At 41.3% G+C, this 19,638-nt stretch overlaps 1 protein-coding gene across 1 annotated transcript; it reads left to right on the top strand.

Moving 5' to 3' along the window:
- Positions 1 to 2,898: 2,898 nt before the first annotated feature.
- LOC102375716 (lysosomal acid lipase/cholesteryl ester hydrolase-like) lies at positions 2,899 to 18,595 on the top strand. Its single transcript, XM_025210462.1, has 9 exons — positions 2,899 to 3,030; positions 4,634 to 4,748; positions 5,824 to 6,022; positions 8,664 to 8,773; positions 9,660 to 9,796; positions 12,044 to 12,184; positions 14,159 to 14,230; positions 16,872 to 16,943; positions 18,362 to 18,595. The coding sequence occupies exons 1-9, from the start codon at positions 2,899 to 2,901 to the stop codon at positions 18,593 to 18,595; spliced, it is 1,212 nt and encodes a 403-aa protein (XP_025066247.1).
- Positions 18,596 to 19,638: the final 1,043 nt, after the last annotated feature.

Genomic DNA, 19,638 nt, shown 5'->3' with positions numbered 1-19,638 from the left:
AACCCTAAGCAGGTTGAAGCAGACAGCCAGAGAAGAAGAGGAGATAATAGAGAACAGGATGTTCTATTTTTAATAGGGACATGGGGAAGAAAGATACTTCTTCTTCCTTTCTTTTTTTGTTTTTACTTTTTATTTCCTATCTAATATGGGCATAGGCATGCCCTGCTGTGCAGGCTGGCAACACGTACATAATACGTACTGCTGCTCTTAAATTGGTTCCTTTGGATTACTTGTTACCAGTTTACATCAATTCACAGACTGAGTCAGTCAGTTAGTCTGGGAACAACAAACGGAAGGGAAAACCAAGGTAACAGAAGCAATTTGTGAGTATGTGTGAATTTACAATTTCTTTATTTTTGTGTCATTTATAAATAAGAAAACTTTCAGTGAATGCATCATTCCTGTTTCTTTATAATCTTATTATTATTCCTTTTGTGGTTGTCTGTACCTTTCTGATTGTTAAGAAGTTTCTGTGGGGAAAAGGGTATATGTGTGAATGAATGAGTTGCTGGAAAAGGTTGAGAGAGAAAAAAGAAGTCATCTTCTTCTTCTCTTCTGATTTTTTCATGAGAGTACTTAAGTAATTAAGGTACTTCTACACTGCAAAGTAGTATATATGATTTCATACAGGTCTCTTTGTACTAGTGACAGCAGTAGGGAAAGCTGTACTGAACAGAGGGTCAGCATGTCTGATAATGGCCAATAGGGAAATGTGCTAATAGATGTTGTTTTTCCTCTTTGGTGGAAGACATAAGCCATGAAGAGTTGAAAGGATAGGAAGTCCCCCCTTTGAAAATGCCTTATTTAGGCTTCTGATAATGTCTTTGGCTCTTATTATTCAGAAGTATCTTATGTTGCTGTGATAGAATTATTTCTGAATGATTGAGGTTGGCAGCACTGAAACTGTTGGATATGAGAGCAGGTCAAACATTCTCCTTCTAGTCTTTTATCAGTGGAAAATGCCTTTTTGACCAATAGGAAAATCTTCTCCAAAAAGTTGTATTGATCAACAATTTCAGTTTTGAAAATGATTTTCAAACCATTATGCAAAAAATAATAAATGTCACAGGCTAATCCTTTAAGAGTATTCTAGGAAAGATTGAAGGGACTTTAACAATCTGAAAATATAATAAGCCCTGATGCAACAATCTGTATTAATAACAGTCAGTAAGCTGTGAGTTGCAACAATTCAAGTCATTGTGGTATATGATGACATGTATTGTCTGCACTTGAGGCTGCTTATTCAGGAGACAAATCCTGTTATGTTTTTTATTTTACTACCAGACTGTCAGTCTGGTCTTCCAATCTGATATCTGCCAAAAAGAATAAATTCAGTTATAACCACGTTTTAGTCTTACTATTAAAGATCATTTCTGAGACATGCAATGGTTGATGTTCTTGATAATACAGACGTTCTTACTCAGTGGGTTCTCTGAAAAGTAACACATGGATTTCCAAGTGAGTCACTTGTTTGTTTCATCGTGGTGTTTATGTACCATTTTTATTAATATCACTCACACACAAGAAAGCTTCTCTGTGATCTGTCAGCCCAAGAAAGAATGATTGGATAGTCAAGCTCAGTGGTTTTCATCCTGTGGTCTGTGGACCCCTGGGGATCTGCAGATTTGTCTAAAGGGTCCTTGAAAGATAAGTATGATCAATCAAAATTATGTTAGTACCCACACTTACAATTCAATGGTGTCTGCACCTCCATTCAAATTTTTTTAAGGATCCACAAGTGAAATAAGCTTGAAAAGAATTGCTCTAGTTGTACCAAACCCCGCAACCCCAGGAACTGGCACAGGAAGCCGAAAAGGAATTTTTATATAGAAAATGCTAGGGGTTAGTGTCACAAAGTAATTGCTAAGAAGAAAGGAACAGGCACAGGTAAATAAACATTAACATTAAGGTATATACAGATAGGAACTAGGTAACAGGTAATAAGCAGTGATACTGTGGTGAATTCTCTCAAGAACAGGTAGTGAGCACTACTGCTGTGGTATATACACTCACGAAACCTTAAACCCTCCCACACCTTGGAGGTACTACAGACCAGCCTCTTATCCTAAGCGTGCTCAAGTGCCATCTGCACATGCTTCTGCATCTGAGTCCTGCTGCTACAGTCTGTAGTCCCAGCTCTGTCACTCCTCTGGGATGTCCATCCATGTGTTTCACTCTGCTGCTGCATTCCATGCTCTGCTGCCAAGTCCCACACCCTGCTACTGTTCCTGCTTCCTCTCCCTTTGTCTCCCTGCCCCTACTGTCTCTGGAGGTTATAGTCTACATGCAGTCAGCACAGTTCTGCAAGTCTGTTCCCCCTGGGGACTCCTGAGAGTTAAAGTCCAAATCCAGTGAGCAGAGCTGCTCCCCCTGCTGTCATGCATTACAATACATTACATTCAGTTCACACAATGTATTGCATAGACTTCTTTGACAAAGGCATGCATTACTATGAATATGATGGGCCCATTCTCAGAGGAAGGGACAGTGCTTTACAGCAAAATGAAAAAATATGTTTGCATTCCTTTTTACTACTTTGGTGTCTAGGACTGTAAGCAGGAGTCACACTGCTCATCACCCTGACAATCTGAGGGCATGTACTCTAGGCAAGGATATAATCATAGGTATTTCCCAAAGTGAACTCTGTACTTCTTGAACATCATATCCCTTTTACCAGGCCTCAGCTCAAGCTACCTGTTCCTCATGCCATTGTTCATTTCTATCTGATGTCAAGGAAGCAGAAAGAGATGTCTGGACTCCTTTGTTTCCTTTGTCTGGAATCCTGGTCCTTTGTTGTTATAAAATGAAGTAACAGCATTTGTATAAAGCAGGACTACACAATATATGTTCATAGAATTCTTAATTACAGAGATAATCCTTGCTTCACACAGGCCCAGGATGTGGATATTCAGAACGTTAGTTTGGTTCCAAGGAATTTTATTTTCTGAAGAATTTCGAAAACCAACCCCTATGAATTCAGAAGAAATTTTTGAAAGGAACAGGGTGGATCCAGAATGTTTTATGAATGTTGTAAGTGATGTAATTTTCTCCTTCTATTTTTTTTAGAGTATGTTCCCAATTATTCATAGTTCTATATTTTTTTTAGAGTGACCAGCACTGGATAGCTTAGGGGAGATATCTTTTAAAAAATCCCTTGGTCCAGCATTTTCACTCTGTGTTTCTAGACAGGCATACCAAATTAACTTCACTAGAGTTTATATCACAACAAATACCAACTACAATTGTGCAGATAGTAGTTATGTCTTGCATATAGTACACCATGAAAAAGTACTGTTTTGGTGCTAGTTAAACAGTCCTAGAATCTTGCCTTTGGAAGTTTCTTTGGAAGCTGGGATTACTGAATACTATCGCCAGCTCTGCCACTTACTATGAGACTACTGACATGGCACCTAAAGTATGAAATCAATAGGAGTTCTTCTATGCTTATCAGCAAACAGTGTTTTAAGCCATAAATCAAAGGATTGAGAAGGGAATCTGCCATAGTGATTTTGGCCTCCTCTGATATGGTTTAACCTTGTAATCTCATTACAGAGATTTTGACCTGTAATCTCATTACAGAGATTTTGAGAAGGGGATTATATAATGAACCATAAATTGCCTGTTGCAATTGGCTTAGTAGGGCATTTACACTTTGCCAGAAAGATTTTAACTGCCAAACAGACATATTTTCCTAACAGAGTTCTTGGACAGCATTTTCCAGTCTAAAGTTAATTAAACTCTTCCCATGTACCAACAACATGGCTTCTCAGCTAAGCAGAGACTTCTCTCCTAGAAAGGAGGATTCCTACTATGCAGGTATTCTGCCTATTATGCTGCTCTCTGAATTGTTTCTTAATTCCTCCTAGGGAAAGCAGGAGCTCTGTAAATATGTTAGGCTGAGTAATCAGTCATTTTACGATCACCTGTTGTCTCAGCTCATGTAGTTTTGCAATCATTTTAAGGAAGCCTCCTCAATCATAGTCCCTTAAAGATACACTTCCTAGTATCTGGGGCAAATAGTTCTTCCTTCTTTTCTCAGGAGGAGAGCTATGATTAGCTTCTGCACACGTACTACCTGATTAAAATGGTATCTTTACATTGAAGAGAAAGTTTTTTAACAGTAGTTAGGTGTGTTTTTTAAAAGAAACTGGCTACTAAGCATCTCATAGTATTAGTGACTACCTTGATGATAGAGTTTATCAGCATATACTCCACACATGCAGCTATGATGGCATTACTTGAGATTAAGATTAGATTGAAAAAATGCTGATAATAGGGATTTTTCAGCCCATCCTGTCCTGAACCCTGAGTTATAACGTTTGTCAGGTCTTGGCCAAAGAGGAGGGGGCATAGTCCTGTCTATATGCTGTAGTGATTATTAGGTGACAGTTTCCAGAACCTGTAAATTAGAACACCAAGCATTTGAACCAGAGGCCTGCAGCTTCACGGAACAGGTGAGTGCAAAAGTGCCAGACCTTCTTCTTTCTGGCTTTCCTCAGATTTTACACTGAGGAGCAGTTTGCCTAAACCTGTCAACTGGGATAGCTTTCCCTCCACAGGGATCCTTGCCTAACAACTCAGACAATGTGAAAAATAGATTTATTTAACCAGGCCTTCATTTGGCTTCCTGCAGAGTGAAATTGTTAGGTATCATGGATACCCTGCTGAGGAGCATGAAGTTGTGACTGAAGATGGTTATATCCTTAGTATTAACAGAATTCCTGGTGGAAAGAACAGTGGGAACAAAGGTAAGATTTTTGTCTGAAGGAAGAAAGCTTTGATGGGATGAATTTGGGCTTGCACTTATGTATGCACAGCTTCAAATATCTAGGGATCTACTTCATTTGCTGATTCTCGGATTTCATGGAAACCACAAAATCTGGAATTGTCTATAAAATCCATGAAATAAAAAAAAAAAGAGCAAAAAAGAAAACTCTGGGAGCTAGCGGACCTTGCTGCTGGGAGGGAAAGGCGCTGGCTTGCAAGGCAGCATGAAGGGCAGCCAGCAGTCTAGATGGTGGCTGGCCCCTCATCCCCAACTGTTCCCCTCACCTCCATGAGGGACTCTCCATCACTCAGTGCCGAGGGGTGGATTTCAGCAGTATGACCACAGAATGCGAATTTTATGTTGTGATCAACCCACAAAAATTGTTGTCACCATGAAATTTAGGTAGATGCCTACATATATCACATATTTTCATTCACACCTGAATTTTGATTCCTTACTGAATCCTAAAAACAGGTAAGGTTGGCCTGGTTCCATAGTTTCCTGGAATCATTTTTTGCATTTCTAATTCTTGCTTTGATGTAAGCTACATGACTTGCCATCAACTGAAGTCTTCACTTCTTCTTAAAAATGTTGCATCACATGTAAGAGGGAAGGATTTCTTAGGGGGATATCTTTTATTGGACCATCTGTGTAGTTGGGATAGAGGTCACAAGCTTTCAAAAGCAAGACATCCTTCATCAGGTCAGGTCAGCTGCCATGGACTTGGGATTGCACATATGAAAGCAGACTTCTTCTGTGAAGGGCAACAGGGCAGAGTGTTAAATTCAGAAGAGTAAGACTTCATGTTTGAGGGGGGAGGTATGTAGCAGGGTGGCCAACTCTCTTAAGAGAAAGCAACTAGCTACAGTGATGGGCTGCAGCTAAGGGCAGGGCTTGCTCAAAATTAAAAATCCCAGCAGGCAGAACAAGGCAGGGTGTGAAGGAGAAGCAACAAAGGCAGGAAACCTCAGCGCTAGGAGGACAAACCTGGGAACAAAGACTGAAGCTATACTGTAGTCATTGCTCAATGCCAAAAAAATCTTCTTCCTTTCCAGGAAAAAGGCCGGTGGTGTTTTTGCAGCACCCTCTCCTAGGAGATGCAACCCACTGGATTTCTAACCTGCCTAATAACAGCTTGGGCTTCATCCTAGCAGATGCTGGCTATGATGTTTGGTTAGGAAACAGTAGAGGGAACACCTGGTCTTCAAAGCACAAGACTCTTAAACCCAGCCAGAAAGAGTTCTGGAGGTTCAGGTACACTGAATAACTGAAATTTTGAAAATGGCCATTTCTGAGAAATTAATAATAATAGCAGGATGGGGGAACCTCTCACTTTCAGTTTTCTAGTTAACTGCTACCCAGACTGGTATTGACTGAAGGATGGAAGTGGCCTACAGAAATAGGGGGATGAAAGCCTCAGTGGAAGGGTTACTCACTGAGGCTGGAATCTGGTAAGGGATTATGGGAGTGTTACATTTTGATTGGGCTTGTGGTTAAGGCTAAATATAGATAGTGAAAAGCCTGAGGCTGAACAGATTCCATCTTTGCAGGTTTCTCTCATTGAACCAATAAGCAAGTGAACTGATGTTCACTTTTCAAACAGAAAAGGCAGCCAGACCCTGGCAGTGGCCCATACCGATAGCTGTGGGGTGCTGGAGCATGCTTCCCAGCCTGCTGGCCACTGTGGAGAACTGGGAGCCCTCTGATTCCCCAAGCCATTCCCCTTCTTCAGCTTCCTGGCCAGCTGCGCAAAGGGTGGGAGGAAAGAACCCATCCTGCCAGCCCAGCACCAGACCCCCAGCCAGGAGCAGCCTGGGAAGTAAGGAAGGGGAAGGTGGAATTGGGGGGTTTACCTGGGAGTGGGGCTGGAGTCTCCTAGCCATGCCCCCTTCTCAGCCTCCCAGCAGGGGAGGAAAACCTGCGCTTGGGCTTGGCTCCGACCCCTGAGCCAGGAGCCATGCACCCTTCTCAGCCTAGGGCTGCCTGAGAGAAGGGGGGAAAGGGAAGCCACAGCAGGAGACGTGGCTCCCATTCCAAAGATGAGAGCAGGGCTGTTGTCCCCTAGTCTCAGCCTCTAGCTGGTTGGGTGAGGGGGAAGAAAGCTTCTATAGGGGCTTGGCTCCTCCCTCAGAGTTGGGAGCCAGGCCCCGGTGCAAGCTGCTCCCTCCTCCTAACCAGCTGGATGGCTGAGTCTGAGTAGGGGGCATGGCTCTCAGCTCCTGGCTCTCAGCTCCCCCTCCCCAGGCCAGCAGCACACAGCTGGAGGGTCTTGTTCCTTCCTCCCACACCCTCTGTCCAGCAGAACCCAGCTGGGGGTCTGGTGCTGGGCCACAGGGGTGGGTTTCTCCCCTCCACCCCCTTATCAGCCACCTGGAGGAGTGGCAGTGTTCCAGGTAGGGAGCACAGGGGTAGGACACACCCTGATCACTGGAGGAGATAGCACAGCCCAGGGCTGCAAATCATCTTGGGATGCTGAGGGACTATGAGTTAACTCAAACCAGGAGGGGATCTGGGACAGAAGGTACAGAAACTGGTTTGACCTAAATCAGTTAAATCTCATACTACATCCAATCAGGTTTATTTTACCTCCAAGCTCACTATTTATAGATGGTTTATTTATAGATGGTTAATTTTTTTTGTTCACTGGAACTTTGGAACTTGATGGAAACAGATATTAGTGGCCCTGGGAAAGGGGTCAAGGGATCAATTTAGCTAAAACTTTGTTTTTAGTTGTCTGGGCCCAGTCTGTTAAATATCTGGTAATCATTACTTTATTCAAAATCTTGTTAATCAATTGAAATATATATTTTTGAGGTAGCAGAAGGACAGATTTATTGTCTTCTTTATCTCTTGGCTTTTGGCCTTTGTTCAGTTATTTACTAACTGGCCTGTAGCCTCTCAAGGCTGCTTTGCTCTTTCTATTCTCAAGGCTGCCTTTGTGTCTATAACCATTTAAACATGTTAGCAAAAAATATATATTATAGCAAAATGACTATTAATACATTTGGTGACCTTAGTTATAAATGTTTTAGGATGCAATTGTAATATAGAGTGTTTATGATACAGACCCTTGGCTTGTGGTTCAGTCATATTTCTCCAGCTTTGATTTAGGTTCCCTGAACATTGCCACGCCTGACATCCACACTTTCCCTGCAGTTTGGTTATGCTTTGGATTTCCTTGCAGTTTGGTTATGCTTTAGATAGCATATGTTTGATTCAAGTTAGAGTGCTGTTTGTCATCCATAGCTCATGCTGCACCGGCCTATGCATGGCTACAGGAGGAAAGGAGGGTTGTGGATAAATGGAAGGGGTATGGCAGAGAGAAGTAATGGAGGTGTGAAAGGGAGTAAAAAGCACAATGGACAGGGATGGTGAGGTTGAAAAACTGAAAGGCTACAGCAATAGGAGATGGAGAGAATGAAGCAAGATGGTCAGTCCATGCCAGTGCAGCAAATGAGGAAGAAAGCTCCCTAGATCTCAATTATCAGAGACAAGTGAAGGATGCTGTGCTGAAACTGAAAGCTCTGTCACTCTCAGCAGTGTCCAAATATTGAATACGCCCAGAGACAGAATTGCAGATCAAGGCTGATCCACCCCTACCAGTCATGTTGCTAATATGCTACAGTATAGGGAAGACCCCTATTTATAGCTAGTAGCCTTTAGGAGCTCTATCTAGAGATCTTGTGTCTCACTATACCACTGGGTACAGCACATACACATGCTAAACATTTGAAACACACTAGCGGTGCTTGCTTTTTGAAGGGAGGCAAAGGACCCATGACTTGACATAATGACTGACCAGTCCCTGTTTCACGTAACTAAGGAATCTGTGTGCTATCGTGGCCAATTGTATTAGAATTTATTCATGTAAGTTTTTTGGGTTTTCTCCCTATAGTTTTGACGAGATGGGTAAATATGATCTTCCAGCAGCAGTATACTTTATCCTGGAAAAAACTGGACAGAAGCAGCTCTATTATGTTGGCCATTCAGAAGGGACAGCTATAGGTATGCTAAAGTGGAAGTTAGACTAGTGTGTGCATTATCTTCTAGTGATATATGGAGGTCTTTGTCATTGCCTATTATTATTCTTAAAATCTCATGATTGTAAGCCAGCCTCCTGATTTTTGAGAGGTTTGAAGAACATACTTTTGATGCTTTTATGGGGAAATGCTGCTACTTTAAGATAAATTGACAGCCACTATCAATCTTATCAAACTTCTTACCACCCATAGAGGGAATATCGTAAGTTATCAAGGAACTTATCTCATTTTTATCTTGATATTTGAATGCCTTTTGAGTTTAAGTCAGTGCTTTATTAGTTTTGTATGTGAATATTTGTTGTGTTATATGGTCTGAATCAGTCTAGAAGAAAATTATATTCTGTTCCTCAGTCCAAGCCTCAAAAATATATATACTATTTTTTACATGGCTGTAAAGTTCTACTGGTCTTTGGAAACTAAGCAGCATAAAACCCCCAAAATAGCACACTGGATTTGGGAATATCTAAGGAAAAAATTCAGAAGGCACCAAAAATCTAAGTTAAAAGAAACTTCCAATGAATTCAAGAGGTAAGGACTGTTTTGTTGATGTCTTTTATTGGACTAATTCCTAAATTTATAATAGTCCAATATTGCTCGGACCTTCACAGCCACAACTTCACTCCAACTCTTCTGTCTCAACAAAGTGATTTGAAAATATAAAGTAATTTGCTTACTTTTGGCCATCAGAATCCAACTGAACAGCATCCCTGGAATTTAATTTTTTTCAAGTGTAATCTGAATTGTGATTTTGAATGAACATTTGATTTTCATACAATGTGTAGCATTTGAACAAACCAGGGATCTTTCAGATTCAGCTTTGCTATGTTAAGAGATCTTTTGTATCTTCTCAGGTTTTACAGCATTTTCAACTAATCCAGAGTTGGCTCAAAAAATCAAAGTCTTTTTTGCATTGGGTCCAGTAGCCACAATTACCTATGCAACCGGCCCCCTGATAAAGGTTGGGACTTTTCCTGAATCCTTGATCAAGGTATGTTATTCCTTCACTCCAACAGCCAGACTCCCAGTTCTGACTGCACCTGCTTTGCTTCTACCTAAATGGACAGCTAAGGATTTGTCTAACATAGGGGGGTCCTTGAGCAGTACAAGGCTATTGAATGCTTCTTGCACTTATCCTAGTCTGGAGGCTGGCCAGGCATGGGGTGGATTGTCAATAGCTAATGACTCTGTGATAAACTCAAAAAGGTTAAAAATGTATCCCTCAGATATTTAGTTTTTCAAATATTTCTTTTCAGTTTGGAGCCTTGCTGTAATAGTTTGAATTATGTAAGCAGGCGAGGCTATAGGAGTGTTTTGCTTTCTGTTTCTGCACTGGTTTAACTTCAGAAGGATCTGTCTGGAAAGCAGGAAGGAAGGAAAAGAACAGCTCAAGAGAGCTGTCACTTAGCAAATACTCCTTTTAGAATTGTCAAGGGACAGTGCCAGAACTAAAACACTTATACTGAAAGGGATTTCAGAGGCATCCCTACTATAGTGCTCTTCAGAATTTCCTGGAAGTGCCCTCTCTGGTTCCATAGGTTAGCTGAGTTTTGTGCAATTAGGTGTTACATATAAAAATGAGGGCTGTGAGAAGCTTCGGTTCCTGATTCAATTCAGTGGCAATTTGGCCCAATTAGGTGGCTGAATCTCTGAATCTCAATTGAATCAGAGGACACTTTACTCTCTCCGAATCAATCTGGAGAGATTCGGACAGATTCGGTAATTCAGAGGTAGATACAGCTTTGAAAGTTTTTTTTTTTACATACCTCTAGGTAGCAGGGGCTTTGAACGCTGCAATGCTGAGGCAGATGCAGCATCCCACAGAAGCACGGGGGGTTCACCAGCAGTTTGGCAGCAGACCCGGAAGTGGACCAGAAGGACTTCCAGGTCCACCAGGGAGCATGCTGGTCCCCCCCCGTGGTCCCCCGGCTCGGCAACTGGTGCTTTCTGAGTCTGGGTTCTTCCAGTCCACTTCTGGGTTTGCTGCTGAGCATGCTGGAGAGCCCTCCTCACTGCTGTGGGATGCTCCATCTGCCCCAGCATCACAACGATCATGAGCTGCGCTGCTACCTCAAGGTATGTAGAAAGAACTTTTAAAGGTGTGCCTGTGTCCAAATTGCTGATTCGCTGAATCAGCATCAAATCTTCAGCTTCAGATTCGGATGAATTGAATCGGGGACAGTGATCCGAATCAACAGATTGAATCACTGTCCCTGATTCGGTCCAAATCCAAATCAAATAGGGCCCATTTCGCACACCCCTAATGAAGATTAAAGGTTATTCTCCTCAACATGCTGTGCTTGGTCTTTAAGTACAAAATACATTCTCTGAGAATTTACATATAAATCTATTTCTGAGGAAAAATATTTTAAAATACTACTTTAATAAATACAATATTTGTGTAACAATTGGTAACTTATGGTAATATACTGTAATATAGAAAACAATTAAAGGGATTCAATAATTTACCAGGCACAAATGTTATGAATGCTGAGTGGCTTCAGCACACTCTAAGACTTTAAAACATACTTTTCAAAATTAGTTTTAATGTGAGACTGTGATCACTATTGAGCATTACTTGTGCCCATTCCATGGTGGCAGAACAGAACAAAGTTTGGTGTTCTAGTTATACATTTCCCCACCTTAACAAAAGCTGAGTTTCACCTGAGCCTTGGTATCATTGGATCACTGCAGCATCCCTAAAACTTTGTTGCCAGAAGCTATGAATGCATATCTTCTATTGACTTTTAATATAAGTTTGTCCTGGAAATTCTATATAGGAATTAACTGCATCATTAGGGTAGAGGCATCTTGTTTTCTAGAAAAGTTGCTAACTTATGATAATACTGAAGTATGGCCAAAGTATGCCGGTTTGTTGCTCTTTGACTGACTTCTTTTAACTTAGAGAAGATGTTTCATGGTATTACTCAAAGTATGACAAGTCTTAGTGTTAATGGAAAAGATTGCATGTATTCTCTAATGAGAGCCAGAACCCACTGAAATATTTTATTGCCAGGAAAATAGGAAGATGGTTTCTGCCATGAGTATCACTTAGTAATATAAAAAGATAATATAGCTGTGAGTTTGTGGAAATACTACAACTAAAGAATAAAAGAATAGCAAACTGATCTATGAACCTTTGAAATTTTTTATCTCACATTAGTGATTTTCTTATATGAAATGAGTTTATTATTGTACTCTACTGTTGTAAAAATAAAACAATGAGGATTTTTTCCAGTTCTTCTTTGGTAACAAGGGAATTTTTCAACAATATGAACTTCTGAAGAAGCTTGTTATAAACCTGTGTACACACTTGAGTAAATTCTGTACCTCGGTCCTCTCTTTTGTGGGTGGCTGTACTATGGCAAATCTAAATATGGTAAGTATGAAACAGAGTATTTAAAGCAATAAAACTACAGTAATTTCTGAGATACACAATGTCTAGATACATTATTTATAGACAGCTATTTTTGTCTGCAGAAATACATAAGGTAAAGTTTGGTTCAGTTCATCGGTATTCTGAAGGAATAAGATCCTCCTGCTGGCTTTGACCAACATCAGATTAGATTATAACTAAGGATAGGATCATCCATATTCTGGGCCCAAACCTTGGTTAGTATGGCTCCATATTGCACAAATGTTTTGAGAAATTGTCCCTTTCTGACCTGAGCAGTTAGCCAAATCTGTTCTCTTATAGGGGTTGATTCCATTAGGAGGAAACCTTAATACTGGAATCAGATTTCTGCTTATTTACAGAGTACATCTAGTTTCTTGAATACAGTGTAAATCAAACAATAAAAGGAACATGATTCCTTTCTTTGCGGTTCCAGAATAAAGTCTCTAGATGTTCTCTCTGAAGACATTTGCCAAGAACACAATTCCAATAGTTTATTTCAGACTGTGTTACCCTGTTTTTCTGGTCCCTCACATTTGCGCCAGTAATGTTTCTTACTGCTATACCAGCTCTCTTTCTCAGTCTAACTCATATATGCACAACAACACACACTGAGCTCATCTAGCAAAATCTCCCATATTTACCCAAATGCAAAATGCGTTTGAATTGAAGACAACCCCCTTCATCCCCCACCTCCAGTAATTATACTTAGATGGCAAATTATAAAATTGTTACAATTCTCAATGTATAGAACTTACTATCATACTAAATATGTCCCCCCACCTGCTGTGGTGAGAAAGCAGGAGCAGAAGGATTTGAGGGGCAGTCCCTGCCCCTTTCTCCCCTATCCCTTGTCTCCCTGTGCCTGTTCCCATTGCTGCCTGTCCCCTGCCGCGTGCCCTTTTGCTGTCCCTGTGGCCTCCATGCCTGTGCCTGCCCCTGCACCTTGACCCCTGTGTCTGCCGTGCCACTCCCTGCCTTCCTCACAAGTGGTTGAATGAAGCCCCAGGTCTGAGTACTCCATATCCAACCACAGGTTATTGAAAAACCACCTCTAGCTTGGGTAACCTTGTGCATCTCTGAATCTAACTCAAAGATGTTATGCATATGCCAAAGGAAAGTTTGTTTTCATCTAAAAATCTTGGCCTATATTGTGCCATGGATCATAAGGCAAGCTATAGTGACTTTTTGCTATTTTGAAATTTTATCTAGATCTAAGAAAACTATCCTCTGAAAAACTTTGCTTGTTTCTTTTTTCAAGTGGTACATATAGGCCAGAATATTCTTTTTACTCAAAAAAATAGTTACAAAATAAGCCTTTGTGTTATGTCTTGGAGCTAAAACATTCCATAATAGAAATATAAGAAAAATATATCTGGAAGCATGTGATGTGCATTATAAGTAGCCAGATTAGAAACAGAATAGACTTTTATACGGGTGAAGACAAGCAATAAGACATTTGCTGACTTCATAATGTGACATGCTAACTGACTAACGTGATTCTCAATTCAGGTTGCCAGTTGTAAGGGGAATCTGAGTTATTGCCATAAATCACTAAATAGCTGTTCCTAGATATGTACAAATACAATTCTTTTCCTTGGGGAGTGAAAAAAATGGAAAGTAAAATAAATCTGAATTTGTGAAATGTTTATATTTATAGGATTGTTTACATGTCCATGAAATTGTGTTTTGGGATAAGGCATGCAGCTGGTTTGAAAACGCTAGTTGTTATATTATTTTTTAAATACTACGTGGTGAAACTGTATTTTAGCAGCAAGGCCTTGGATGTCCCCTGGTGGCCAAAATGGCTAACCTATTATTTTGGTAATATATGCATAGGTAGACTGTTTTTAAGAGAATTGCATCCTCATCTTTTTAATCCAGGCCCCCTATATTTTTATTTGAACCTCAGTATTAAATGAAATTCCACATTCATGATAATCACAATTTTCCTTTTAGAGTCGCGTGGGCATGTATGTAGCACATTCACCTGCTGGAACATCTGTGCAAAACCTACTACATTGGCGTCAGGTATTAATGACCACTTAAAATAGACCAGTGCCTTAACAGCTGCATATTTTATGCAGGGTAGATAAAACTAATATACTGAAATTAGTCAGTGTTGGAGTGTGAGAGAGTGTGTGTATGTGTGTAACCCTTTGGTCCAATTTATCTTATATATTAATATGTATGTATCACAAGGAGAGACCAATGTTTGTTAAAGCCTGTGTTAAGATAATTATAATTTGAAAACTATTGGTGAATTAAAGCATAGTCTCTACAAGTTTAAGATATTGGACAGTCAGTGGAAAATTGGTGAAAAACTAGAAAAGGCTGAAGGAAGTCCTGATATAGACAAAAAGGCTTTGGGAGCAGTTTGTTAAGCTGAAAAACCTCTTGAGAAACTACATTTGGGATTTGGAATGGCATAGCCTTTATTTTCTATACTGATATAAAAGATTTAACTGCTTGTCATTTTGCTGAAATACAGAGATTAGTACAAAGTAATGTATATCAGTAAATAGGACTAAGACAACAATTTCCCATTTTCAAAAAAGGGCCTCTGCACTTGGGGAGGCTTATGCACAGATTTTCAATAGGACTTAAGTAATAAAATTCAGAACACAGATCCATAAATCTTCTAGATGTGAGAGACCTCAGAAAGTCATCTGCTTTAACACCCTGATCAAGGCAGGATCACCCCTGTCTAAATGATACCACAAAAATGTTTGTCTAACTTTTTTTTTCAAACATCCAGTGGTCATGATTCCCGCAATCTCCCAAGCTGATCTGTTCAAGCATTTATCTATTTTCAGAGCTAGAATTATTTTCCCTGTTATATACTTTAACTCTGCCTTCTTGCAATTTTAGGCCATTATTTCTGTTTCTGCCCCTTAAGGGCACAGAGAACAGTTGATCACTGTCCTTTTTAGTATCTGAAGACTCATTTCTTCCAGCTGCTCCTTGTATGTCATGCTTCTTGAGGCTGGAGGCAATATAGTTAGGATAGAGTTAGATCTATCATAACTATGCACCCGGCCAAATAAAAGATGTCACCTGAAGATATTCTCCACATACTCCCACCCACACCCCGCCATACACACACACACACATCCCCACCATCATGCAGACACACACATAGGGTGGCCATCAGAGAAGACATTCTGGTTTTCTGCTACTCTGTCCTCTACTGATACAAAACCTGACACCTTTATGTCCTCTATTTTTCTCTTCAAGAGAAAAAAAGAGAACATAAAGGCGCCCAGTTTCATATCAATAGAGGACAGAGGACAACTGGACTTTCCTCTATGATGGCCACCCTACACACACACCATACACACCCCTGCACCATACATACACACAGACCCACCATACATCCAAACCATACATACCCTCCCACCACACACCCCCCAACTACACCCCCTCACAATATAAAAGATTAAGAATTTATTTTTGAGTTATTATGCAATCAACTCTATATACAGTACACAAACACAAATTGTGACAAAATATGTTTTGTAATAAAATTAAAATATGTTATAGTAGGTGTTTGACTTTTAGTTTATGATTTGTTTTTTTTCTGGTTCTAAGATTGCAACCACTCCCCAAAAAGGAGTCTTTTCAGGGGGCAAGGGAAGGGACTTCTGGTGGCAAAGGTCAGGGGTTAGGGGTGGGACTTCCATTCCCAAGATGGCAGCCAGGGAGCGGGGCACCTGTGAAGGGGTGGGACTACCGATGTGGCCCTCAGCAGCTCATCAAACCTCATTAAGTGGCCTTCCCCCCAAAATAATTGCCCACCCCTGCTCTAACACTACTTAGATACCTAAGTTTCTGCAAATTAAGGCTTTTAGGCACTTAAACTTCTGATGCTGGACATTAGATTGGGGTGAAAATACCACTTAAAATAATAATTTTAAATATTAATTACTGAAACAGTATGTTTGTAAGTAATCACAGCTTCTTGACCTTTAGACTTTCTCTAGTAAGACTAAGCACCTACCTTAGAGCTGCCCCAGAAAGGTATGGGTTGTAATGCTCAGCATCTGACACGCACATATCTCATTGGGACTGGGTCCCAGCACTACTGGAATTAAATTGTTAAATGATAATCACTGTTATCAATACAGTTTTTAGTTTGCCAAAATACATTATTATTATATGTTGAATAGTTTTAACTTCAAATGAATTAGAATAAATTATTTTTAAATGATATCTTGTTCTGATATTTTTCTAATTTCAATTTTATAACAAGTTACAAATTTAAAAAAATGAATAGAAGAAAACATGCTGTTTGACTCCAATTAAACACAGGATGTACTGGAGCTTATTCACTCCATCCTCTTGGCTTAGATGATTGAGAAGGGATTCTTGAGGTGTGCACAAGGAACTAAAAGAAACCATTACCACATCTTAAGTAGAGCACCTAATATGCATTTGATGGGAACCTGTTTCCATCTGCTGTCAGCCAAGTCCAGAATATAGTCAGAAGACAAATATTTCCCCTGCCCTAAACATATATAGTTGCTGGTAAAACAGTAGGAACTTTAGGTGTGCTCAGAGGAATATTTTGTGCAGTGGACTTAACAGGTGAAAGATACTGCATTCTGCTTTCTATCTCCTAGTATATCCAGCTTTTGCTTTGAGTCTAATTACTGATGGTTGTAATTAACAGGTATACTTTGCAAAACAATTCCAAGCTTATGACTATGCATCTAACGTAAAGAATATGGAGAAATACAATCAGGTAGGATGATATGCTTTTTGTTGGAAAATGCTGAGGTCTTTGTAAAAAAATAATAAAATAAGGAAACATAAAAACAAAAGACCAGAGACCTACATTTATAGTAAGATAAAGGAAACATCCTTCAAGACAATGTTTCAGGGTACTTTACAGTAGGGGTGGCCAGCTCACAGCACACATGCTGTGAGGGGACAGGCGGCTGCTGTGTGACCCTGGGTCACCAGAGGCACCAGAGGACAGGCATGGGGTAGAACACCCTGTGGATCAGAGCTAGAGAAAACATTCCTGAGAGAAGAGATGTCAGCTGTCACTGCCAAGAGACAATGTAATCCTTCCCTAGCCCTGCAGTTACAGTTTAAAACATTTCTGACCTTTCAGTCACCACCAAATGCAAAGCTTTGCATTCTCCCTGGCCAGGCAAAACAAAGGCAGTTGTGTGGCCAGGAAATAGTTAACCTGACTCTTGGAGCTGTCCCCTCTTGTCCCTGTTTTGCTCTGCTGAGCTGCAGCCAAAAATGGAGCCCTTTAACCTCCATTCCTGAACCCCATTGTGTATATCTGTGGGGTGTGGGATGAATCAGAGTGGTACTTGGAGATCAAGTGGAAGGGTGTGGGTGCTAACTTGTGACACACCTGCCCAAAACGATGGGACACCACTGCTTTACAATAGAAAAGTTAAACCATATATCAAGAGGCTGAGAGGAAGTCATTCTTGAGAAACCTGTGGTGAAAGAGGTCATTTAACGTGGATGTGTCCAGTTGTAAAAGGTTATTAAGATGCATAATTAATCAAGTGGTTACAAGTGGGTGGATATTTACTGCCAAATGATTCTTGGGTAAGCCTGCTAGGGCCTCCTAGAAAAAGCAATCACAAAGAAAAGAAGATTTAACATCTCACCTGTTAGTTGCTGGTAGACTTTTGGTGGGTTTTGTTGGAAAAGGAAAATCGAAATCTACTCAAAAGAAAGTCTGATGTCTAAAAAGTCAGAATTTTTAATACCAGTAAGTGTCGAGTGGGTCTGATGTATTGGCACATGGATCATGAGAATTTAATGGATTTTCTTTTACCCAATGCATCCCAGCCATATACAATCTGATTATCATTCTAACGCACGTGGGAGTGACACGTGTGCTTTCATGCAAAATTTGTAACATGAACCAAGAATCTACAACTCTTGTATTGTGAACACTTCTAATCTTTTGACATTGATAGATTTTTACTTAAGGGCATAACCTCCAATTACTGATACCGGGGAAGGATGAAAAAAGGATGGATGACAAGTTTTATTGTTACTTTTTTTACCATTTTATTTTAGTGGCTTTGGAAGAGGAAAAGATTTTTTCACTTCAGAAGTTATTTGTTAAAAAATTGCAATGGCTTTCCAGATTTCCCTATTTTAATCTGTTCCCTTCTTTTCCAGACAACTCCTCCTGCCTATGAAATAGAAAAATTGAAAATGCCAACTGCCATTTGGAGTGGAGGACATGACTTGTTGGCAAATCCAAAGGATATGGACATGTTAATCCCTCGATTCACTAATCTAGTTTTTTATGAGTGTTTCCCTGAGTGGGAACATCTAGATTTCATTTGGGGTCTTGATGCAGCCAAGCGTATGTACACAAAAATCATTGACCTGATGAAGAAGTATCCCTAAAGCCACATGACAAGACTTGAAGGAAAAGATTTGATCTACTGGGTACTGTATGTTTTCTGTTGGTAATAGGGATAACTCTGTTGTATTTTTTCCTTTCTTTCTTTCTTTCAAGATGGCCGCCGACAGGTGAAGCCCTTCTGAGCTCCTGCAGCTCGAGTGCCTTCTGTGCGTTCCCTGCACTCTGTGCCCCCCTTTTCCTGTCCCCACCCTCCCAAAAACCTTGCCTCTACCCACCCTGTCCCTGGGGACCCCCTTCCCCCACTCTTTCTGAGCGTTTTTCCCCTGGGCTCTGGCAGCCTCGGTTGCCTCTGTCCCTCCCCCACCCCCGCCAGATTTCTCCCTGTGATTCATGCTGCCTCCCTCCCCCAGGGCCCCTTACCTTGGTCCCTGCCATCTCCCCCTGCCTTGGGGCTTGCCCTGAGTCCCTGCAGGGTTGCTCTGCCCCCCCTCAGGCCGATTTTGGGGCGTTTTGAGCCCCCTCCCAGTCCCTGGCATCAGCCTGAGGCTTTTTTTCCCCCCCGCCTCCTGGGAGAGAGTTAACCCTCTCCTGCCGGGATGCCTGCAAGCAGCCAAGGCACTTGGCATGGGGATGTCTCTGTGGACCTTCCCCTCAGCCATGGCATGCGGGTGCATGCTCCTCTCCACGTCACGGTGGAGGACTGCACCGGAGCTCTGGTGGACCTGCTGGGATGCCGGAGCATTCGGTATGCCTCCCAGGTCAATTTGGTGCCCATTATCTATTTGAGCTCTCCCAACCTGGTGAGGGAGGTGTGTGCGGCGGGGCTGGAAGTCTCGGGGGTCCACCACTTGGTCATGCCCCTGGAGACCGTGGCAGTGCGGGTGGTGGCCTCCAACGTGCCCCCGCACCTGTCAGACTGGGACCTCACCAACGCGGTCGAGCGCTATGGTGTCCTCACCAGCCCCTGGTGCAGGCTGACCATGGGGAGTAGGGACCCCAAGCTGAGACACGTCCTGTCCTTTCGGAGGCTGGCGGTCATGCTCCTCAAGGGGGCCGCCCAGGAGGAGGGGGGCTGCACCCTTCG

This window comes from Alligator sinensis, unplaced genomic scaffold, assembly GCF_000455745.1.
Source record: "Alligator sinensis unplaced genomic scaffold, ASM45574v1 scaffold557_1, whole genome shotgun sequence".
NCBI classification, from domain to species: Eukaryota; Metazoa; Chordata; order Crocodylia; family Alligatoridae; genus Alligator; species Alligator sinensis.
The sequence above is the reverse complement of the archived record's forward strand: the minus strand, read 5'-3'. Positions and strand labels throughout refer to the sequence as shown.